This window comes from Typopeltis vanoorti, chromosome 3 (genome assembly GCF_054136105.1).
Source record: "Typopeltis vanoorti isolate ZY-2024b chromosome 3, IOZ_Tvanoo_1.0, whole genome shotgun sequence".
Lineage (NCBI taxonomy): Eukaryota > Metazoa > Arthropoda > Arachnida > Uropygi > Thelyphonidae > Typopeltis > Typopeltis vanoorti.
The window spans coordinates 19,726,218-19,752,512 of NC_143551.1; the positions used below are offsets into that span (position 1 = coordinate 19,726,218).

The 26,295-nt window shown below is 36.5% G+C and overlaps 1 protein-coding gene across 3 annotated transcripts in view; it reads left to right on the forward strand.

Annotated features, from left to right (window-relative positions):
• Positions 1 to 26,295, forward strand: part of LOC150107973 (katanin-interacting protein-like) — a 726,539-nt gene that overhangs the window by 101,647 nt on the left and 598,597 nt on the right. For all 3 annotated transcript variants that reach the window (XM_090415492.1, XM_090415493.1, XM_090415494.1), the window contains exon 4: positions 14,761 to 14,910. In XM_090415492.1, coding sequence (XP_090271618.1) covers positions 14,871 to 14,910 — 40 coding nt within the window. In that variant the 5' untranslated portion in view covers positions 14,761 to 14,870. The remainder of the gene's footprint in view (positions 1 to 14,760; positions 14,911 to 26,295) is intronic.

Below are 26,295 nucleotides of genomic sequence, written 5' to 3' on the forward strand. Positions count from 1 at the left end.
GTGTGTAATCGTGAATCCAAGTCTCATCCATAGTAATAAATTGATGCATGAAATCAGTTTTATTCTTGTTAAAATGCTCCAAGCACTGTTCAGAGATTTCATGCGAGTATGTTTTTGATCTGATGCGAGCAAGTGCAGCAACCATCTTGTGCAAAACTTTTTCATTTGCAATTCTTCCTGCAAAATATATTGTACGCATTCTTTTGAAATGCTATAGTCTCAGCAATTTCATGCACTTTGACTCACTGGTCATCCAATACCATATCATGCACTCAATCAGTCATTTCTGGTGTTGTTACACTTTTTGGATGTCCTTCATCTTCAAGGCTAGTACGACCATGTTTAAACTCGGCAGCCCATTTCTTAATTGTCAAAAACGAAGGAGAAGAGTGCCCATAAACTTTTATGAACTTTGAATGAATTTCTTTTGGTGTTAAACCTTCTTTTACAAAGAATTTTATAACCGTACGCTACTCAATTTTATCCTTTTCATCAGATACAGACATCACTTTTGCTTCAGAGAGCTGTATAAAATAAACTACTTAATAGAATGACTTGCTATTTCACATGGATGCTTATGACAGATGTACCAACTTAGAAAAAAAAAAAAATCTCGCTGATAGCATTGCATCTATGGCTGAGAATTTTTCAGAACACCCTCATATTTTGTATAAAGAATGTAGAAGGATAAAATGCATTGCTTGAAAAGATGGTAAAAATTCAAACAGTGGATGAGTTTAAGAATTGTTTCAATCAACTTTGTGTTTTCCAGTGTTCATCTCTCATGATAAGTCTTATGACTCCCTCCATGGAGGTGTCAGAAAAATAAAAATAGTAGAGGCCAGTAGGACAAAATATATTTTTGATCACTGCAATAGACTGAAGGGGAGAGGGTTGAGCTTCCACAGAAAGACATCCATGCAACATAGCACAATGAGTGCAGACTTCAACTATGAGGGCATACATTGGAGGGAGGGAGGGAGGAAAGGTTGCATGGCAAGATGGGAATAGAAAATCAGCAGTTTCTAAGGGATAATTAACAGGGAGGGGGACTGGATCTTGTAATAGCATTGAAAGACATACCCACAACCATTGTAGACATCTTTTCTCTGAATGGGGGGAAGGTGATCATAGCGATGTTCTGGATTGTGAAATGTGGAATTCTCAGTCAGAAATGGTTTAAATGCAACTACAGTGCTGTCGGTTATGACAAACTTAGGCAGCAGCTTGGAGCACTCCTGTGACTTGAAGGAAAGGAAGTGCATGGGTAGTGGTCAGGGATTGTTTCAGAGAAGCAGCAAAGAAAAGAAAACATTGTAGAGGGAATTAGCATATTCATTAGCAATACAAAGCTCAGGAAAGAAGGGTGACTAATATGGTAAGAAAGACTAAATCAGATGGTGAGAAAAAATTAGTCAAACAGGCTAAAGTAAATCTAAAACAGTTTTTTCAGTGAGTTAAGAAATCTAAAACAGTTTTTTCAGTGTGTAGTGAGTTAAGAAAGAGTAACAGAAACAGAAGAAATAGTTGGGCTACCTAGCAATCTCTTTGCAAGGCTGTAATCCAGGTGGAGACTTCACAGTTGCTGATGTGATAGAGATTGATGCGAGAATTGAGGTAGATGAACTAGAGTGCTTGTGAGTACAGCACTATGGCTGTATGATATGACATGTCCTACGAGAATACGTAAGTTGGCTCCAAGACAGAAGTAGCAAATTACAGACCAACTAGTATCTCATGATGGCAGTTCAAGTATTGGAAAAGCCGATTAAAAGTAAAATCCAGCAGTAGATGAATAGGAATTCAGTACGCTGTGGTGGGCTGCTGGGATTTGTAAAAAGGTATGTCCTTCCTCACATTTTATAATGGAATGACATCAGAATTAGATTAGGAAAATGGCTACACATGGCATGATCCTGTTTGACGTTGCAGAGGCATTTAACAAAATTCTGTATGGAAGACTGTTACATATGTTGGAGAAAATGGGAATGGATAGGAAGCTGGGATAGGGAGATGGCTGACAGACTCGAAGAGAGTAATATATGGTGGAGTGGAATCTAGGAGAATGAGGGAGACTAGTGGAGTGCCTAAGGGCTATGTACCAGGGAAAGTATTTTTTTTAATTTGTGCAGTGTATATTAATGACATAGGGAGTGATTTAAGGAGAAGGATATTCAGTTGTTTACTGATGATGCAAAACTGGGGAAGGTGATATAAATATCCTGCAGGATGATTTAAATGGTGTTCTTGGTGAAGGATAATTGTTATCAATTTAATATTGCAAAATGTTAAGCTTATGTACTTTGGATTAAAAATATTATATAATGTATTACATTGAAGGTACTGGATTGCAGGAAGTTGATAAGGCTAGGGACTTGAAAGAAATGGTGGCCAAGAGTTGAAGTTCGAAGAGCATATTGCAAAAGTTAGCAAAATAGCTTTCTGAAGGGTTACTTGGATGTTGAAGAGGACATTAACAACTAAAGATAAGAAAGTTATCTCTCTTTAGAAAGCTATGATTCTTGCCACATTTTGACTACTTCACACAGATTTGGTCACATGGGTTTCTTGTGAATCAAGAGGTGATGGAGAGGATTCAGAGATGAGTAACCAATCTGTAGAATGCTCCATTGAAGATATATTGAAGGTTTATGGGTTGCAACGTTTAGTTGATATGCAGAAAGGAGGGGACATGATACTCTTACAAGTTATTAAAGGAGTTCTATTAAATTGATACAAGAAAATTTTCAGTTCATGACGAATAGAAGAGAACTAGGAATCACTTCTGGAAGTTGTGTGAGAGTTCAGTTAGGGTCATGCAGACAAGATTTTTTTTTTTTTTTTTTTTCTGGAGAGTGATGAATGAGTGGAATGGATTTACAGAATTAGTTATGGGTGCCATGATAGTGAATGAGTTTATGGAGAGGTGTGATGGGTATTATGTGTATAAAGGTTAGCGTGGGTCCTCTGTACTGAGTCTTCTTATCCATATAATAATAATGTAAACTGCATATGTTGGTTTTTTTGTAATGGTATTATTTAAGGATATTACAATGTAGAATTTATATATTTATAAGAATTTAAAAATATTATTTTGGAAAAGTCAAACCTCTGTCATTGAGTAACAAAGTACAGACTGATATTTGCATTTGTGCCCTACATTGGGTAAGCGAGACTGAAGCAGAAACTAGAGACAAGCTTCAAGTTCAAAATAGTGTACCTTAGTGAGCTAGAATGTACATGCTCTTGGTTGATATTTGAGGATGAGCACTTTCCAAAATTTAAGACAGTTTGATACACTCCAATTTGAGGTTTAGATTTTTTTTTTAAGCTGAGATTTCTTAAAGTTAGTTTCTTTAACTTCACTGACCATGCTTTGGACACCTACCACAGGATATAATGGAAAGAAGTCTACCTTACTCCATTACAGCAAATATGAGAGAATATTTCTAGAATATTTCACCTTTAAAAAAAAAACAAAAAACTATTCAAGCCACAACAAATTTGGGTTCAAAAGTACCTCACAGAGCCTGTGTTGTGATAACCCATTTAAAGTGGTGCTTTAAAGTGTGCAAAGATAGAGATAATATCTGATGTGAGCTGTTACAAAAAAGATAAGTATTACCAGAAAGATATTATTTTGTTGCCAGTACTGGTTTTTAAATTTGCGCTATTCAAATTGATGATTTTTGTTTTTGTATGATTGTCACATTTTGTTAGGATTTTATTGTGTCAGTGTTGTTTCCATCTGCATCGATTGTATTCAATATGGTGACCACCGGTTTTAGCACCTCACCGAGCCTACCACCATTTAAAGACTACGTTATTCATAGCATAGTTGATGATTTTGTAGCTTGCTATGCATATGGTATGCACTTGTCCCATTCTTTAAAAATGTGACAGGTATGGGACAGGAATGTGTATGTGTGCATAAAATGTTGGCAGCGGAAGGTGCTGGAGGACATAAATATGTCAATATTGGGATTTAGTGGCAGCAGAGATGGTGCTTTGGAAATTTGTGAAATTTAGTTTGTGGATACCAGTAGTGTGTTGGAGGGTGGAGAGAATACTGAAGATGTACATATGAATTTAATCTTGGGCAGTGCAGTAGATGGAGGTAATTTGTCTAATGGCCATGTTTGTGTGTGTGTGTAAATGTAAATTGAAAGCAGGATGTGTGGAGAGAGAGAGAGAGAGAAATAGGATTGCTGAAAAAGGAGATGAAAGGAATGAAGGCTGAGTTGAGGAGGGTGAATGAAGATATTAGGAGGATGGAGAGGTTGACTAGTGTGAGAAATACGGGAGTAGGTGTTAAGAGAATGGCATCAGAGAACAAGGGAGAGAGGAAAGGGAGAGTGCAAATTGCAGAAAATCAAGAGTGTGGAAGCAAGGGATAGAGAAAGAGATTAGAAGCTGTAAGAGTCAAGGACACCAGTGAGAGAAGGATGAATGAATCTGTTTGGAGTGTCATGTATGGAGATTTGATGATTCAGGGTGTGCAGAGTAGAGTTCCAGTGGAGTACTTGCCTGGTGGAATGATAGCGTGGCACTGACAGTGAAGAAGGATGAAAATGATAGTAATAATGGAGGAGATGATAGTAATGGTTTGGATGAATGACCTGAAAGTTAGCGTCAAGTCGTGTAGCATGAGAATTGTGATTGATGTTAGAGATAGTGTATCAGAATTGTGTCTGAGGAAAGATAGTGCATATGTTACCTCAGTATGATAATGCGTACTGGACGAGAAGAGTGGTGATAATGAATGAGATGATAGCTAGAATATGTGCAGGAAAAAGATGCATGGAATATGTGTGGAGTACATTTGAGGATACAAGGAAGTTGTATGCAAGAGATGGATTACATTTCAATGCAGAAGGAGGCAGGCATTTCAAGAGACTGTTGTTTTATGAGCAAGTGAGTGTGTCAAGGCAAGGAAACTAGAATTGCACATGTGGAATGTAGTAGGGATGGCCTCATGTGGAGATGGTGGCTTGAGAAATGAGGATGTACAGAGAATTAACAGAGCCAGGTGGAGTATAAGAGGAGTAATAATGGCTATAAGAATACTGGCATTTGTTTTTCTGTATACAAATGCTTGGAGCATTATGAATAAAGGAAATGTGTTTGTGGCATTGATTGACTTCGTCTCTCCAAAGGTTGTTGGTATCAGTGAAACTTGATTGAGGAGTATATTCCAATAGGGATAGAAATCAAAGTCATTTTGAGGCTAGGGAGAATAAATGTGGTGGTGGAATGTTACTCATCATAAGAGATGAATTGTACCCTCTCAGATTGGAGTATCACAGTGAATACTACTATTGACTTTGAGAGTATATGGTGTGAGATAATGTTTATGAGACAAGATATAAAATTTATTATTATTATTATTACGGGCAGCTCCAAGGAGTCCTTAGACTCATCGAGGGAGGCCCAACATCATGTCAAGAACAACTGTTCAACCACTCATTTACCACTCTCCAAGTAAAAAACCTAGCTCTAACACCCTTGCTAACCACACTCTTACCAAGCTTCCATGGATGGCCCCTAATCCTCCCTACCAGTCCTATTCTCAGAAATATCTTCTGAATTAATCTTATAGAAACCCTTCAGTAATTTGAATGTCTCAATCATATCACCCCTTTTCCACCTATCAACCAATTTCTGCAGCACACAAATCTTCAACCTGTTCTCATAAGGTTCATTCCATAGTCCTGCTATTATCTTGGCCACTCGTCTCTGGATCCTCTCCACCTCCTCCCCATCGAGAAGAAACCCTGGTGCCCATATCTGAGCACTGTAGTCTAGATGGGGGTCTTATCAAGGCTCGATACAGAGGAACAATAACATGTTTTCTCTGCTCGTTAAAGTGTTTTTCAGCAACCAAGTGATTTGATGAGCTGATTTTGCCACTTTTGCGATGTGTTTCCTAAACTTCAACTCCCTATCCACCAACACTCCCAAATCTCTGGCCTCGTCAGTCTCCTGGACTACAGTTTCACCAATGTGATATACTGCTGCTAATCTTTTCACCCCAAAATGCAAAACCTTACATTTTTCCACATTAAATTGAGATCAATTCTCCTTAGCCCAGTCCTCCAAACTATCCAAATCATCCTGCAAAATTTTGACATCCTGAGCATTCACTATTGCTCTACCTAACTTTGCATCATCTGCAAACAGATGAACAGTTCCTCTCAGATCCTTTCCTATATCGTTAATGAACAAATTAAACAGTAGCAGTCCAAGAACAGACCCCTGTGGCACACTGCTAGTCACAGGCCGTCTCTTTTGGACTCTACTCCTGAATAAACCACTCTCTGATATCTCTCCATCAACCACTCTCCTATCCATCTTACCAACCCTACATCCATTCTCATATGCTGCAGTTTACTGATTAGAATTCCATATGGTATCCTATCAAAGGCCTTAGCAAGGTCCAGTAGAATCATCATAAACCCGTTACCCTTATCCAGTTCAGCCATCACTGTGTTATAGAACGTGAGCAAGTTACTGAGGCATGATCTACCCCTTCACAAAACCATGCTGTCCACCATAGAGTATCCCATTTTCATCTATCCAATCTTGTATTTTCCTCTTGACTATTTTCTCCAAGACCTTGACAATATTTTCCTGATATGCTGATCAGCCGTTAATTTTCAACAGCAGTCTTGGAACCTCCTTTATGAAGTGGAACTATTTTCCCCTCTTTCCACCCGCTTGGGACTAACCCACACCCGAGACTCAATTTAAACAAAATGGTCAAAGGCACTGACAATTCTTTAGCTGCTTCTCGTATGACACGGGGTGGTATACCATCCAATCCTGCAGATTAGTTGACATTGAGGTTTTGTAATAGACTATTCACCTCCTCTTCATTCACCACAATTCCCACATAAGCTGTTTGTTCTTCCATTTCTGCATTGTCGCCACATGAATGATATACTCTTGCAAAGTGCTCACTCAGTAATTCTACTATATCAACTGATTCGGTTACCTCTCTACCATTCTTTAAAATCAATCTGCCATATACATTTTTTCTTTTACTTGCAACATATCGAGAAAACTGTTTGGGATTCTCTTTAGCCTGCATGGCTAATGTTCTTTCATAATCCGCTTTTGCTTTTTTTACCACACTGGTCACCCTTCTGGCCTGGGCTTTATACTGTTCATGTGCCTGCAGGTCACCTTTCTCCTTAAATTCCCTCCACAGTTGTTTCTTTTTTTTTCAGCTCAAGCTTAATGGTGTTGTTCATCCATTTAATCCCTACTTGATTTATTATTCGGACTCTAGGTATACAGTCAGCCATTCCTTCCTGCAAAAACTTCTTAACTGCCTCCCATGCACTATCAACATCCAGCCCTTGCAATTTTACATGCCATGGCACTGAACCAATCAAACTCCTAAGCTTGTCATACTTACCAGCCCAATAATTCCCCACATGTACCCTTTCTTAATTATAAATTCCACACCTTTAGCCACCTCCCAAGTCAAGACCTTATGATCACTCTCACCAATTGGCGGCAATGTGGTCATATTCGTTATAGCCAAATCCTCAGATGCAATTACTAGGTCAAGCCCTCTCTGACCCCTAGTATTTTCCATTACATGCTGTCGCAGATAGTTATCCCTTAATAACCGCATAAAACCCAATTCCTTCCTCCCGTGTGTCCTCTCGTCCCTCCAATCAATGCTACCATAGTTGAAATCTCCCATAATATTACCCTCCTTCCACTCATTTCCTTTATTTGTTTATGCATACTATCTTCACCATCTTTTCCATCACCTGGTCTATAGCAGCACTCAATTGTATATTTTGATATGCTAGCCTCAATCTCACACCAAATGGCCTCAAATGTGCTCTTTTCTTTATCCTGCAATTCAACTTCTATTCTCCTTGGCTGTAGGTCATCAGCTATCATCAATAACACTCCACCCCCCATTTTATTCTCCCTGTCATTCTTGAACACGCTATACCCCTCACATTCAATCCCACTAGCAATATTAAGATTTAACATATATAATAGATAAAGATATTAGTGGAATGTTGCTACAGATCATGAAATATAAATGGTGATTAGCAGGAAATGTTTAGACAGATTCAGTGGCGCACCCAGGATTTAATCTTGGTGGTGGGGGGGGGGCGAGTTGAACGGATAAAAATATTTTTAATACAATGAATTTGCATTAAAAATATTTTTATCCGTTCAACTAAAATTCGTTAAATTTCATTCATTTAATAAAATTCATTAGGTGATTATAAAAATTTATTTAAAGAATAAAATCCAGTTTTCTTTTCTTTTTACAAAACTCTTGAATTATTTCAGTCATGGTTACATTAATCTCTCTGTTTGTGTGTGTGTGTGTGTGTGTGTGTGTGTATAGCAAAGCCAGTCCGTTCAATCATGATTGTGTCATGGTAGATCTTAAATATGTTTTTTAAAAGGCATAAGTTAGAAAATGACCTTTCACTGACACATGTTGTTACTGGAAGCGTTGCAAATATTTTTAATAAGTTATAGATGTTAGGATATATCATTTTGTTACACTTTGAAACTGCATCAACGGCATTTTTGGATGGAGCTATTGCAAATGGTTTTTCAAATTTCAAATTTGAATTCGGCGTTCAAAATTGCTGGATTTGTATAAGGCATAAAATTCACACAATTGACGAAAATCTTCCATTGTACTTGCTGTTGGAGCATCTTTTCCATTTGGTGGAAGAGAAAAAAATATATTTCAAAATGTTGCGGTGCCGAGTGAAGCGTTCATGAAGTTTAGTCAATGTTTGGTCTATAAATGGAATGAAATAGTTCTCCTGAAATACTCCTACAGAATCAGCTGGAACATTGTACGTAATCTTTGTTTTGATTAAGTCCTTGGCTTTATAATATCAATATTAAAATTATTGGCTTTTAAACATGCTTCATCGTAAATATCTTTAAATGAAGAATCTGGTGTTTCACGAACGGTATTTAATTGAGCCACAACATCATCAACAAAATTTAGGGCAATTAAGCTGTCACTGTCAGATTTTTGCATTATTTTAGATAATGGTAAGGTGCACGCAAATATTTTGCAAGCTAAATAAAAATATTATAAATCTTAAAAGATATTTATATTATAATATTATAAACAATAAGGACGTCCTGTCTTTTAGGGATATTAAAGAAATTGTGTACCTTTTCAATTATGCCAATGCAATTTCTTATTTGTCACAGATATAGCATTTCTAAGTGCCAAATTCAAACTATGTGATGCACAATGAACATATAATAAAGCTTGTCGATATTATTATTACATAACACCTCCAGGTAGTCCAAAGACATATCGAGGAAGGGCACCTGCTCTACAACTCTCCATCTTCACCAACCACAACTACAATCATCATCTACAGCAACACTGTCTACTGCCGACAACTAGTATTTTCACAGACAATCGCAAACATCCATGCACATGGCGGGATTTGAACTCACAGCCTTTTGGCTGGAGAGTCGGCCAACCAGGCCAGATATATAGATAAAAAATTAAATTTTGTGGATAAAAATTAAAACAAAGTTTTAATTTTTATTAAACAAATAAATAAAATGATATAATTATGTTACTATTTACTTTTAATGAGATGGATGAGCTTCTTGACCTTGCAGAGTTGCCGGATATCTGGCTCAATATTGGTCAACTTCAGTCGAAGATCAACACACACACTAAGATGAATTCTGTATTGTGTTTTATTTGAAGGAGTGATGAAAATCGTTTCTCGCAAAGATAGGTTGTAGAAAACTGCATGACGATTTTCGACTTCTTCAAATAATTCAGGAATTTCACTTCTCACTGACTGCGAGATCCAGATTCGAGCCAAACCACGATCATGGAATTGCATTTTAAGCCCACTGTCACTTAAAAACTCAATTAGCTGTTCTTTTTTTGATAACGAAAGTCGTTCTCGTGACTGCAAGCCTGAAATGAATCGTGAAATCACAGAAATTTCTTTTAAAAAGTTATTCGGAAAATGTTTCCAAATTCAATTTCAGAGTTTTGAGGTGGACACAAATGCTTTCCCAGTGGTTAAATTCTAAACTAATAAGTTTCGGGGCCCTATACAAAATAACCAATTTTATTTACCTTTTCAATACTATCCGGGGAAGATCCAAACCTCCCTGGTCCTTTCATCAAGCATTCATAATCAGGCTACTGTTGATATTGACTTTATATACACATTCAAAACTGTAAACAATTATTGAATAAAAACACAATAATGTAGGCATAATTACTGTAAAGGGAGAAAAGTCGCAAAACAGAAAAATGTTCCTACAAATTAAACAATTGTATTTACCTTTGAATGCGATCCACTGGTCGAGTGTCCAGCAAGTCAGCAAATCTTTCCTTTCGTTAAGCGTATTAATATTATCGCATTGCAACTGATGGGAATTCTGTTTCTGTGGATTCATTACAGACCTCTTTCACTTCAGAAACTACACGCAAACTGTCATTACAAATTCATTTTGTATTATTACTGTCATCCGACATATTTTTCCGTTTAAAGAAGGTACCAGTATTTCTATTATGGACAGTGTACTTGTCCATAATAGAAATACTGTACTTACTCACATATAACTCTCACCCCTGATTTTACTTTTCAAAAAAAGAAATGAAAAAGTTTCACATATTCCTCGCAAATGAAAAAAAGCTGAAACACGTTCAGAGCAGGGCGATAGTAACTTACTCCCGTGATAAACAACACGCCTTCCCCCAATAGCCACTATATTGCAAAGGCAAGAAAAACAAAGTTGTATGATATAAACATGTACGCACAAGAAAGATATTTAATTAGCCAAATATTTCGGTCTGAAAATTGCAGACCATCTTCAGTGGCAATGCAAGAACAGTTTTAAAATACAAGGTGGAATACTAACGATAGATCATTTATAAATAGAACAAGCCGTGTGATGTTATATCACTAAGTATTAAAGAGAAATATGTTTAAGCAGAGACATGATTGAATTAAAAATATTAATTAATAATTTCAATAATTTTAAATAACATAAAATTAATATGAATTAATGAGTTATCCTGATTAGACTTTCCCAGATTTGTTCTAACCAGAATTGGAATGACTGTATATCTGTATCAAAAATCTGGGAAAGTCTAATCAGGATTGTAGATAAAGTGTAAAGTGAATGATCATTATGGAGGGGGGGGGGCACTTTTCCTGCCTAAGACAACTATCTCAGGCAGCATGTAATGGAGGGAACACAAGAATCAAGTGTTTTTGATTTGGTCATAGCACCAGAGGATCTGATTGTGACTGAGATATGTCATACTTGTCTGTCTATTGGTGAGAGTAATCATGTCGTCTTGACTTGGAGGATGAATAGGCATGTGGAGGTATCAAAACAAAGAAGTTGTTTGAGATTATAAGGCGACTATCATAGACTTATCTTTAAAGCTACCTGTGGAATAACTATAAGCAACAAATTACATGATAAACACAGTAATTAACTTTAATGAAAGTACAGATATTTAGTACCAAAAATAACAGCACATAATCAGTTATAAAATGGTATATACACCAGTTGGTTTACCAATTAAAAACGGTTGCTGCAAGCTAGAAATTAATATTAGTAAATAATATTAAAACTATTTTTGATGTTTACATAAAATGAGAATCTCCCAAACCTTTGGGGGGGGGGAGAGAGAGACAAATGTTCTGATTCAGGTCATGCTGATATGTATGGGTTATACAACTTTCATTGAACACTTTTTCAAAGAAAGTTTTTAAGTCCTTTTAAGTGTAAGGCATGGATTGCCATTTTTAAAATTTTTTATTTTTATTTTTCAAAGGCATTTGACAGGGTGACACATGACAAATTGATTTTTAAGTTGCAACCTTGAATTTGGATATGATATCAGGTTAGTGGATTGGATTTGTGATTGGCTCTCTGATGGATATCAGAGTGTCTTATATTATCAGGAAGTAGAAGGTTAAGTGGAGTTTTGCAGGGTTCAGTTCTGGGACCATTATTGTTCAATCTTTGGCACTGATATTGTCACAGCATTACAGTGAGATGTTCAGTTGTTTGCAGATTATGCAAAACTTGGGAGGGCTATTAGTAATAGTGCTGATGTTTTGTCTCTTTAAGAGGATATGAATAAGCTAGAAAGGTGATAAGACGAATAGGGGATGTCAGTTTAATGCAACTAAATATAAGGTTTTAAAATTTGGGATCCTTCATACTCACTTGGAGGAGTTATACTGGAAGAAGTGGAGGAAGCAAGGAATCTTTGGGTTGATTGTGGATAGAGATTTGAAGCTCTGAGTACATATTGCAAAGATTGTGAAGACATCTTAGAGAATTGTTACGATGTTGACCATGAGAGATAAGTGTGCTGGTCCTATTGTATAAAGTTTTGATCTGAGCATATCTGGATTTCTGTGCTTAGATCTGGTGACCAGATCTAAGCACAGAAATGCATGCTCTCTGCATGTCTTCTATCCTCAGTACTGTACAATGTTAATTATGAGGATAGAGGGCATGCAGACTGCATGCCCTCTATCCTCAAGCAGAGCATGCAGTCTGCATGCCCTCTAGTTTGATGGATAGAAGACAAAGGGGGATATGATTGAGACATTTAAACCATAGAAGGGTTGTTAGCATGTTAACACTGATGAGAACTGATGAGATTTTTCATATGGTAGAACGAGGGGAAAGAGCAAGGACAGTGGCCATTCTTGGAAGTTGCAAAAAGGTATGGTGAGTAAAAGGGTAAAAAGTAAGTTTTTTTGCATGGAGAGTAGTAGGAGCATGGGATGCATTGCCTGAGAGGTTGGTGGACGTGCAGACAGTGGATTAGTTTAAGCAGTGATAGGATAGATTTTGTGTTTTATCTCCCACAATGGGTTTTGTAACTCCATGGAGGTCAGGAAAATAATATATGTAACCAACACATACTAAATGTATCTCTCATATTTCTAAATGTGTGTAATGAATTGTATCTTCTTTTTTGAGTGCCGCCATCTATCGGAGGCAACCACCTTGGCAAATTTTGAGCAATCCTTAGCCACCCTGAAGAGTCCCTCAGAGCTCATGCCATTTCACTGTAATTCCACTGTCTGATGTCTGTCTGCCAAGATTTTCTTCATCTTCCTTATCCTCTTTTTCCATTTATCTTCCCTTTTATAATCAATTTGAAGTATCTGATATTTTCATTACGAAGTAGGTGACCAAGATATGTAATTTTTTTTTCTTTTCATGGTATCTAAAAGTTCATTGTGATTTTCCCATTTGTTCCAGTACTTCTTGAGTGGACGTTTTTGCTGCCCATGGGATTTTTAACATTCATCTGTATAACCACATCTCAAAGGCTTCAAGTTTTCAAATTACTGTATAGCAGTCTTTAATTATTCTGTAATTCTGAAGGTTCTGTTTAAAAGAATAGAAAGATAATAAACATAAAACATCTGAAACTGAAGAAACCTGTCAATTTTGAAAAAAATAATAAATTTTCAAATTAATAATTACCAGTATAGAAAACTTTCATTTGTCAGAATATATAACAATGTAGTCTGTTTTTCCTCTTCAAATATGTTAATTATGGTATGTAAAATTTTAATTATGAATTATTTTTGTGTGTTTTAAAATAAATAAAACCCATCAGGGAAAAAAAAATTATAGAGTGCATGACATGTATTATAATAAGTTTAGTTTAATCCTTTATCCAAGTGTGAGCAAACAAAGTTTGCGCCTGAAAGTATCTTCAGGACTGGGGTAAGGTAGTACAACACCAAGGCAACTCATTGCAAAGGTGGAGAAAGCTCTCCTCTCTCCTATCTCAGTATCTCCCATAATGCAAAGCACATCTCCTTGCAGATTTGTGTAATGCTATGCATTAAGGCAAGGGCCTTAATGCATAGCATTACACATGCTATGCATTAAGGGCCTTAAAATTTTACATACCACTACCCATACCGGTTTTGACTTTTATTGAGGTCTCGCATAGCATTACACATATCTGCCAGGAGATGTGCTTTGCATTATGGGAGATACTGAGATAGGAGTGAGGAGAGCTTTCTCCACCTTTTGCAACGAGTTGCCTTGGTGTTGTACTACCTTACCCCAGTCCTGAAGATGCTTTCAGGTGCAAACTTTGTTTACTCACACTTGGATAAAGGATTAAACTAAACTTATTATAGTCTAACCAAGTGAAAAATAAACTCGCAACATGACATGTATTCTTTGTCTTTCAGAATTTTTGATTATCTTCTTTCTTATAAATTAAAGATGCCAAGAAATTATATTCTTGGTTTAATCTTTTATCCAATATAAGCAAATAAATTTTTTTTTTTTTTATCACTTCTGGGTCTGGCTCCCACCAATGAGACCTTAATAAAGGTCGAAACCAGGCTTGGGTAGTGATCTCCCCCATAATGCATAGTATTATACATGTCCGTAAGGATGTGTGCATTATGGGATACTAAGGTAATTAATGTGAAGTCATTAGCCTCTACATACAAGTAGCCAAGTCGTGATTTTACTTCGCATGCACATTTTTATTTGCTTACACTTGGATAAAAGATTAAACCAAGGATATAATTTCTTGGCATCTTTAATTTATAATATAACTAAGTAAAAAAAACTTTTAAGTAGCTTGTTTCTTGCAGCTTGCCACATAATATCTTATGGTAGATCTTCAAAGTTTAAGTACAGTACAGTACAAATAACACAATTCTCTTCATATTGTCTAATTCTTGTTTACTTTGACAGATTCCAGTAGAAGTTATTTTAACAAGGAAACGTTTGATGTAGGAACTAGGAAAATATATTCATTTGGACATGGAAGAAGAAGACAGTGGGAAGAGAATCATCATCATATTATGACTGAAAGTGGCAGCACTATCAGTGTCGATGTACCAGGTACTATAGAAATTAACTACAAATTGTTTATCTTCTGATCAAAAACTGCTTATGTATTTAATTTTTGTCAAGAATGTTCTCTCATAATGTTGATAGACTAACATGAAATTCCATCATTGTTAGTTTTTAAGCCATAGTTTTTTAAAAGTGTGTTATTATTTGTTTGGTTTCTAAATTGATCTGCCTCTTATGCTTCCATCTTTTAGTCATCCAAATTGCATCAGTCCATCTCCTTATTTCTGCTTCATAGTATATTTTTGACTCCAGGAATCTGTCTTATGATTTAGCTGATCAAATTGTATTCTGTATTGGTTTAAACCACATACTGGTATGATATTCGTAAAACTTCATTAAATGTTGGAGAATTACCAATATTAACAACTGACATAGGCTCAGCATTAACATGGATGCTGTTTTGTCAGGGAACTAGGGCAAACATGAGAAGTTGAGTAGGAGAACAACTTCAAATCCTATTTAAATGTAAATAGGCACTATCAACTTAAGGAACATCAGTGATAAAGAGGTGAAGCTAGTCAACAATTAAAGAAATATCATGTGAACATAATTGGCATTAATGAAATGAAAAAAAAAAACAAGGTGAATTTTATGAAATAATATTGAGATTTCAGACACTATTGTTCACGGGGTGCTTAAGGGTCAAAGCTGTATAACTCAGAGGAGACCTCCACATAGCCTTTAAAGGAATGCGGAGAACCGACCAGGGCTTCTCACCTAATGTCCAATCCTCACCTTCTCGTGGTGCACCCTGTTGGGTATCTACTTGGATACTGAACGAACGAGGATGGGCTGGCAATTTGGGATTTAGCCGACCAAATTGTATTCTTATTGGTTAAACCAAAATAAAAAATGATGCTACAACATGACAAAATTTCATGCCAGCTGGTGCGTCGTCGGGTTAAACGAGGCCCCCGTTGTTTTCGCCAGGGAACCAGGGCGAACAGCGATAAGTCAGCTACTGGAACAAATCTGAAAACCAACCCCATCTCAACATCACCAGAGTTAAAGATGGCAAAGAAATGGAGCCAGCTGAGGAATTAGATAAGTACCATATCGACATAATAGGAGTGACTGAAACAAAAAAAGACCAAAACTGGTGAGATCTTTCTGAGCAATAAATACAAAATGTTATATTCAGGCAATGACAATCAAGGAAAAGAAGGAGTAGCCATAGTATTCAACACAAAATATGAGGCTAATCTTCTTGAATGGCAGTCAGTCTCAAGTAGAGTAATGTGGGCAAATATGAGAATGGGGAACTGGACAATGAGACTTATTTATGCCTATGGTCCCACAGATGGTTCTACTAAGGTAGAAGTGGAGGAATTTTTTGAGGCTTTAGAGAAAGCAACTGACACAATGAAAAAGGAAAAGTTGGTCCTTGTTGGGGATCTAAATAGCAGAGTAGGAAATGATCGTGAGACATACAAAAATATTTTTGGAAAATTTGGAGAAAAGAGCAAAGCTAATAATAATGGCAAATATCTGTTGGATTTCTGCTCAGGACATGGACTGGTTATGTACTAACACCATGTTCCAACATAAAAATGTGCACAAATTCACATGGAGAGAAGAGGCTAGGAATAAGAAAAGTCTCATTGACTATGTTATTGTTGATAGTGATGTTTTCTCCCTGGTGCAGGACACCAGAGTGTACAGAGGATTGGAAAGTGGAAGTGATCACTATTTAGTCTTGAGCAGGATAAAATTGAATTTCATATTGAAAAGAATAACATGTAAGAAAGTTTTAAAGCGAATAAAAGTTGAGCAGCTCTCAGATGTGAACTGTAGACTAAAATACACAAAGATTATTGAAGAAGAAATGAAAGAGTTTGAGAACAGGAATCAAACCTTGGAGATTCAGTGGCAAACTCTGAAGAAAACATTGATTGATTCTGCCAGAGAGGTATGTGGTGAGGTTGTCTGCAAGGATAAAAAAATCAGAACTCCCTGGTGGACACAGGAAGTTAAAGAGGCAGTGAAGGAAAAGAAGAAAGCATATCAAAAGTTCCTGTCAAATAAGTCAGCTTGTGCTCTTAGAGAATATAGAGACAAATGCAAGAATGCTAAACACTGTGTAAAACTAGCTAAACAAAAGTCATGGGAGGACTTTGGCAAGAATATAGAAAATAAATATCAAGAAGGTGGCAAAATATTCTGGAGGTTGTTGAAGAAGCTTAGGAATGGAGTAAAGAGTGCTGTAAAAGGAGTTAGAGATGATAAAGCTGACATGAAAACTGCAGAAAAAGATATCCTTTAAGTATGGAGTAATTATTTTGAAAAACTGCTAAATGAAACAAGCAGTGATGATAGCACAGTGTTAAAAAAACACTGACCAGGCATGCTGTCAGGAATACATATCCATACTTGAAGTAGAAAAAGCCATCAAAGGCTTGAAATGTGGAAAGGCAGCTGGAGTAGATGATATTCGACCAGAAATGCTGAAGTATGGTGGTATAAGAGTCTTACAGTGGCTGCACTGCATAGTTCAGAAAGCCTGGACAGAGGGACGAATTCCCAATGATTGGAGTAGAGCTCTCATAGTACCCATATATAAAAAGGGAAATAAAACTGAATATGAGAATTACAGAGGTATTTCCCTATTGAGTGTTCCTGGCAAGATCTATGCAAGTATACTTGAGAAACGGTTGAGAAGAATTGTGGAAGAAAAGCTTGGTGAAGAACAAGCTGGATTCAAGCCAAACAGAGGCTCTCAGAATCAGATCTTCACTTTACAACAAATAGTCGAGAAAGCATGGGAATATAACAAAGATCTGTATTTAAGTTTTGTCGATTTGGAAAAGGCATATGATAAGGTGCCAAGAGAGAAGCTATTCAATACGCTGCAGTTATATGGTGTCAATGGGGCATTATATCAAGCAATACTTAGTCGTTATTTGAGTTGTAAGTCTGCAGTTAGAATTGAAGGAAGTACAGGAAGATGGTTTAATGTTAAATCTGGTGTGAGACAAGGATGTACGTTATCCCCTCTGTTATTCATTATCTATATGGATCACATTATGAAGGAAAGTGATATTAAACATGATATCAGAATTGGAGATGTTAATGTCAGCTCTTTGCTTTATGCAGATGATGTTATACTTCTAAATAAATCTGCTACAAGTCTGCAAGATTCTCTGACTAAATTGAATAGTTGTTGTAATAGATATGGTATGAAGGTCAGCAATAAAAAGACAAAGACAATGAAAATAGGCAGAATCATTAAAAATGTCAACTGTGTTGTGAATGGAGAACCTGTGGAACAAGTAAAACATTTCAGCTACTTAGGCACGATTTTTACTGAAGATGGTAAATTAAATATAGAAATAGACAACAGAATCAGCAAAGCTGGTATGGTGGGAAGTCAATTGAATAAATTCATATGGAATTTATACAATAGTCGGAACACTAAATTAGCTGTATACAAGACAGTGTTCAAACCAGTTTTAACTTATGGATCTGAGAGCTGGGTCAGAAGTAAAAAACTTGACCAAAGACTAGAGACTGCAGATATGAGAGTCCTGAGAAAGATTATAGCCGTGAACAGATGGCATCAATGGCAATATCATATTAAAAACGAGGATATTAGGAAAGAACTTGATATTGTCAGCATCCAGGAATGTGTTAGCAGAGCTAATCTCAGGTGGTATGGTCACCTAAACAGAATGGATGAGGAAAGATTAGCAAAACAAGTGCTCTCTGCCAGGTTGGCAGCAGAACGACCCAGAGGAAGACCAAGATATAGGTGGATTGATACGGTATAAAGTGCCTTAGACGATAGAAATATAAGATCTGATAATGTTGGAGTCTTGACAAGTAACAGACTGATTTGGAGGAAAATTGTAGATAGGAAGTTAGTAATGATATAATTTTTTCATGTAGTACTATCATATCCTGTACACCCCCTTGTGGGTACATGGCAGGAATTTGATGATGATGATTGTTCAGGGAAAGCAAAGAACAGTTGTAGTATTATGAACTAACATGAAAAAGTTTTCAAATGGCAGGCTATTTTAAGATGAGGTTCATTTGTTCCTAGAGTCCCACAGGAGGCTCTCTTAGAGAAGAAAAAGTTTTTTGAGGTAATTATAGAGAAAAAACTAACATAAAAAAGAAGCTAAGTCTTGCTGGAGGCCTAAACTGCAGAGTAGGAAAAGAATACCAGAAATTATTAAATGCTTTGGGAAAATTTGAATGAAAAGTTCAAAACTAGTAATGATGGAGTACATGCTAGATTTCTGTTAAGGATATGGATGAGCCATTATTTACACTATGTGCAAGTATAAAAATGTAAAGAACACACATGAATTAAGAAAGCTTTCATTGCTTACATTATTGCTGACAGTGATATCCTCATTCTGGTTCAGCACACATGAGTATACCAAGTATTTGAAATATGGAAAGATCACCATTTAATTTTAAGCAGGATAAAAATAGATATATTGAAAAGAAAAATATAGACTAAAGTTTTAAAAAGAACAAAGTTAAGTAGCTTTCAGAATTGACAGCAGACTCAAATATACAAATATTATTCAAGAATAAATGATTTGAAAACAACTAAATGTTGTTTAGAAATGTTGAAGACTCAGTGGTAGATTAGATTCTGAAGGAAACATTGACTGATTCAGCCAAGGAGGACATTTGAAGTGTATGTAAGGATAGAATAATTTGAACATTATACTGGATTTCAGAAGTTAAAGGTTGACCTGAAAAGGAGGAAGGAAAAAAATCAGTTAGGTCAGCAGGTGTTCTAAGAGAATAAGAGTAAAATATAAGAATGTTAAAATTTGTGGAAAAGAAGGTAACAAAAAGTCATGAGAAAACTTTGGTAAGAATATGACAGATTATATTATGAAGGTGGTACAATGTTTTAAAAACTGTTGAAATTACTTTTAAATGGAGAAAAGGGTAATGGCAAGAGGGAATTAGAGAATAATAAAGGTGATATAAAAATTGAAGATAAAATTATTCTGCTTGTCTCGAGAGTAATACTTTCAAAAAAAAAAAAAATGAAACAAGCAAAGATTGAAAGCTGGTGGAGAATATTTAAAAGGAATGCTATCAGCACTTGGGGTAGAAAAGGCATCAGGAACCTGAAATGTGGAAAGGCATGTTGGAGATGATGATGATGATGATATGCAATCAGAAATGCTTAAATATTGAATATAAAGGTTTATATCAGTGCTTTGCAAATTTCTAATAATTGGAGTCAAGTTCTCATAATATTAGAAAAGTGAAATAACACTACATACAAGAATTAAGGGGAATTTTCCAAAAATGGTGGAACAGAAGTTGAGGAAGTACAAGCTGGGTTCATGCCACATAGAAGATGGTTTGTCAGGATCAGATTTTTTTTCTTTAGGGCAAACAGTGCAGAAATTTTGTGAGTGATGATTCATCGGATTTGTGATACAAGGATCTGTAATTAAGTTTTAGATCTGGAAAGGGCATGTGACAAGTTGTCAGTGGAAAGCAGTTCAAAACACTAACTTACATGGGTTGAATTAAACCATTATGCAGAGAAATACATAAGTCAGCAATTAGAATTGAAGGAAATGCACGAAGATGATTTGATATAAAATTAGGTTTATAACAAGTGTTCACACTATTTTCATTGTTGTTCTCCACTGTTGAAAAACGACATCCTTCATAATATGAATCATATATGAAGGAAAGTAGCATTACATAGTGCAAAAATTATAGATGTTTAACTCAGCTCTTTACTTTGTGTAGATGATATTATACCCCTAAATAAATCCTATTTAGTTTGTCATATGTTATTATATCTTCTTGATCTCCATGCAGGCAGAAGACTTATCACTGGAAGTCAGTACTAGTCACTACAAAGTATAATACCACTTCTTGAACTTATCCACTGTTTCCATTTTTGCCACCCTCTAAGTCAGTGCATTCCATGCAAAAAACCTTCTTCTTACCCTTTTATTCACTGCTTCCTTTTGTAACTTCCAAGGATGGCCCCTTGTCCTTGTTCCTTCCCCTTGTTCTAACAGATGAAAAATCTTCTCAGTGCTAATACAGTAAGAACCCTTCAACAGCTTAAATGTCTCAATCATATTCCCTCTCTCCCTCCCTTGTCTTCTACCCACCAAACTTCACATTCTGCATGCACTCAGTCTAGCCTCATAATCAACATTATACAGTCCTGATATCATTTTTATTATCTCTCTCTTCACCCTCTCCAAGGATGCTTCACCCCTCCCCTCCCCTTCAAATCTCAGTGAACAGATCTGAGCACAGGAATTCCAGATGTGGTCTGATAAATGCTTTATACAATGGAACCACTACACTTTTATCTCTCATGGTGAGTGTCCTCAACATTGCAGCAGTTCTCTGAGATGTGTTCACAACCTTTACAATATGTCCTCTGAACTTCAATTTTCTATTCAAATTTCAAAACCTTACATGTAGTTGCATTACACTGATATCGCCATTCATTTGCTCACCTTTCCAGCTTAACATCAAATAATGAATATCTTCCTGTAGTCCTGTGATAATATCATTGACATAAAGATTGAATAGTAATGGTCCCAAAATACTGAACCCTGTTGAACACCACTTGCAACCTTCCTACTCCCTAATACTGCTCTACCATATACAACTCTCTGATATCTATCACAAAGCCAGTTACCAGTCCATTCCACTAAACTGACATCCAAACCATATTTTGCAACTTGTCGTGTGGCACCCTGTCGAATGTCTTTGAAAAATCCAAAAAATGACACTATATGCCTTACCCGATCCATTGCTCTTGTTATTCTATTGTAAAAGGTAACCAGATTACTAATCAGACAACAAATCCATGCTAAGCTGCATAAATAATATTGCCTTCATCTGTCTATTTCTGTATAGGAGTTATTACCAATTTCTCCAAAATCTTAACAACTACTGGCATATAGTTAGATACTACCATTATATTACCACCCCCCTTTTTTTTTTCACTCTAGGAACCTGTTCTGTTGCAAAACTTATTAAACACTCAAGTCAATGCACGTTCCATTCCACAACACATTCTCTTAAAACATGGTGAAATTCCATCTAGTTAGCATACTCAGTATTTGGAATACATCCTCTTCATTCCCATCTAACACTTCACCACTGTTTATCTTTCTAGGAATAAAGTATGCTCTACCAGAATGGAACACTCTAATAAAGTGATCATTAGATAGTTCATCTGCATTGGTCACCCAGGTCTCCATTTCCAACCCACAGTCATTTTTGTTCCTACTCACCACATAGCTAAAAAAAAACTCCTTCAAATTCTCCTTGGATTTCAGCACTAGTCACTTTCCTAGCCAAAGCCTTATATTTCACATACAACTGCTCTCCACCTTTCTATTTATATGGCTTTCATAATCTCTTTTTGCATCTTTAATTTGTGTTTAATTTCTCTAGTAATCTATTTGACTTTAAATTGCTTTATCTTCTTCTTCACTTGAGGTATACAATCAGCTGTTACTATCAACAATTTTTTTAAGTATCTCCCATGCATTGCTGACCTACTCTTCCCTTCAATCAAATTCTTTCATCCATTGTACTGCTGTGAGTTGGTTTAAGTCTACAGTAGTCACCTGCCATATAATTACCCATAAATACTTTTGCATGCCTATTCATCTTCCAAGTCAGTACTACATGGTCACTCTCACGAAATAGGGGAAGTATGACATATCATATCAGGCAAAATCAGATATGATGCTGTGACCAAATCAAAAACTCTTGATCCTTATGTTTCCTCCACCACATGTTGCCTAAGACAATTGTCTCTCAAGAAATCCAAAAATTTGGTTCTCTTAGTAGTGAATGCTACCTCCTCCGCCCAGTTTATATTGCTATAAATGAAGCTCCACCAAATGATCACTCCCTTTGCACTTTTTTATGTTGAGCCTGTACACAAGAGGTTGGTTAATCACCCTATAGTATGTTGGTACTGTGTATGGGTAGTGGGATGGGAAAGGAGAAATTTGTTTACATTTCATTGAAAAGTCAGTATATTGTATTCTTTGGGAAACACATCAGGGAGGGAAGACTTCCACAATACAGCAGTAGTAGAGATGGAAGATGAAAAGAAACTCGTTTTGTAGGTTTTCAGGTGTATTGTGAAGGGAGGTTGAGTGGCAGCTGCACGTGTTCCAATGGACTTAACATCAATAATTCCCCCACTTAGTATTATTTCAGGTGAACATTTGCCATGGAAATATTTATAGAATACACATATGGCAGAAACCAAATGTCTGTGCAAAAGTGAGAGGAGTGAGTTGGTAAGGGATGGATCATTTATCAATTTAATTGCTCTGTGTATTGAGTCAAGTATTTTGATTTTGAGGGAGCTCTTAGGGTCCCCACCCCTCTCCAAATGTTGAGAGCAGTATTCAATATCTGGGCAGATTTCTGATTTGTATAAGGTTAACAGCTGTTCGAAGATAAGTAATGTTTTGAGCGAAAGAGAAATCCAAGTTTCTTAGAAGCTGAGGATGCAATAGTTGTGATGTGTTTATGCCAAAAGAGGCTTGATCTCAGAGTAATTCCAAGAAGAAAAACCTCAAATTGTTTGGAAATTTGAGTGTTGTTAAAAGTAATACTGGGGAAAAAATGTTGCTTTTTGTGAGAAATAAGACAGAACTAGGTTTTACTAGCATTGAAATTGATCAAGTTATCTGAACCCCCATCGGAGGATGACTTGGAGATTAGAATTGAGGACAGTGGTGGTTGATGTTCTGCAGATTGAGGTTTGTTGTGTAGAGTAAGGTTTATCAAATTCTCTGGGTTGGAGGTCAACTGAAGTAGGTCATTGATGTTTAGAAGGAAGAAAGTTGGTGAGAGAACAGAAATTTATGGAAACCTGGGATTAGTTGAATAGTGAGAGGATAAGGAACCATCCACCATCACATAGTGTGCATCCAGACAAAGCTGGCAATCCAATTGCAGAAGTCCTGAGATAGACCAAATGATGAGAGTTTGCTTAGTAAGCCTTTGTGCCAGATCCAGTCAAAAGCTCTGGAGATATGAAGTGCACTGAGATTCACCAAACTTCTCCATGGCATATGTCTGGAGGTGGGTGATATATGTGAGTAGGAGTTGGGAATTGATGGTTCTCTCCATTACTTTAGATAGACTGAGGTGAGTGAGATAGGGAAGTAGTTTTACAGTAGTGATTTTGTTGCCCTTCTTGGGAATGGATTGAATAAAGGCCAATTTTTCAGGCTGTGAGATAGATATCAGTGAAGTAAGAGAACCTATATAGGCAACATAGGATTATGAGTCAATTCTGGTACACAAACCTTCAGGACAATTGGAGGAATGCCATTAGAGTTAGACTTTTTTTTGTCTAATTTGGAGAATATTTTTCTGATTTCTTTCTGGTAAAAAGATATAGGGAGCATGGTATATAATGCATCTGGAATGACATTTACTATTGTCAGTTCTATGTACTTTGGAGGCAAAGTGGGAAACCAGGAGATTGGCTTTTTCTATGGGTAATGATGCGATGGAACTATCTGGGAATGATAGGGGTGGGAATTGTATTGGGCAAAAGTTAAGACTGGTTGCTTTAGCAAGTGACCCAAAGGGCTTGGCTATCATTTGGACAGGCTGCTTTTTTATCTCTTTCAAGCTCTGTTTATTATTATTATTATTAACGGCATCACCATGGAGTAAGAGACTCATGGCAGGAGACTCAAATCAAACATTGTACACACAAATCCCATCATACCTCTCCTTGAATTCATTCACTGTCATGGAATTTGCAACCAATTCTGGCAATCCATTCCACTCTTACCACTCTCCAAGCAAAAATGGTCCACATACCCTTACTAACCACACTCTTACACAACTTCCATGGATGGCCTCTAGTTCTCTATTTGGCATACATTGAAAAATTTCATTTGCTTCAATTTTATAAAACCCCTTTCATATCTTAAAGTTTCTATCATATCCCCTCTTTTCTAGCTTATCAACTGAACTTTATAACCTACAAGCCTTCAAACTATCCTCATAAGGAGTATTCCACAGACCTGTTACCATCTTGGTCATTCATTTCTGAATCCTTTTAACCACCTCCTGTTTTTACTTTTTAGCATATTTTTTCAACATGGAAAAAAGTTATTCGTTAAGCTATTTCACCAACTTTTGCAAGATACCCTCTGAACTTCAACTCTTTTCCCACCCTATCCCCAAGTCCCTAGCCTCATCTATTTCCCACAAACCAATACTATCAATATGATACACCCTATGCAGCCTTTTCAATCCAAAGTGCATAACCTTACATTTTGTAACTTTAAATTGACAATCATTATCCTTTGCTCACAATTCTTATTCATATCATCCTGCAGGATATCTACATCACCTTCATCAACTATTACTCTCCCCAGTTTTGCATCATCAGTAAACAACTGAATATCCCCACTTAAATCTTTCCCTATGTCATTGATATACAAATCAAAGAGTAGTGACCCTTGTACCGAACCCTGAGGTATTCCACTAGTCACCATCGTTCTCCTAGACTCCACTCCACTATTTACTACTCTCTGCTGTCTATCCATCAGCCATCCTCCTATCTATGCAACTAGCCTCATTTCCATTTCCATCCCTTCCAGTTTTTGTAGTAGTTTTCCCTGTGGTATTCTCTCAAATACCTTGACGAAGTCGAGCAGTATCATGGTGTAGCCATTATCTTTATCCAATTCCACTGTCACTTCTACTTCAATGTTGATATGCACCTCTGTAACATCAGCAACTGTAAAATAACTACCTGAATGATACACCTTTGCAAAATGATCACTCAGCAATTCATCTATTTCTTTTGATTCAGTCACCTTACTATCATGAGTATTGTTTAAAGTCATTTTTCCTCTTACTTGCTATATAATGAAAAAAACTGTTACTTTGGCCTGTTTGTCTAATTCTTGCTCTTAGTCTGATTTGACCTTCCTTACCGTACTAGTCACCCTTCTTGCTTGCACTTTATACTGCTCATGAGTATGCTGATCACCTTTTCTTTACATTTATTTTACAATGTTTTCTTTCTTTTGCAGCACTTGCTTTATATCCCTACTATCCACTTACTTCCAACTTGGTTTATCCTCCTGACCTTGGGTATACAATCTGATATTGCTGCTCTTATGTAATCTCTTACCACTTGTCATGCACTACTGACATTCTTTCCTTGTAGCTTCTCAAGCAATGGCACTGTTCCAAGATGACTCCTGAGTCTCTCATAATCACCAGCCTTATAGTTGATCATAAACCCTTTCTTGACAGAACTCCAATCATTTGGAGTTCTGTCAAGAAAGGGTATTCTTCCTAAAACAAGACCGCATGATCAATCTCCCCAGTTGGAAATAGTGTCTACCT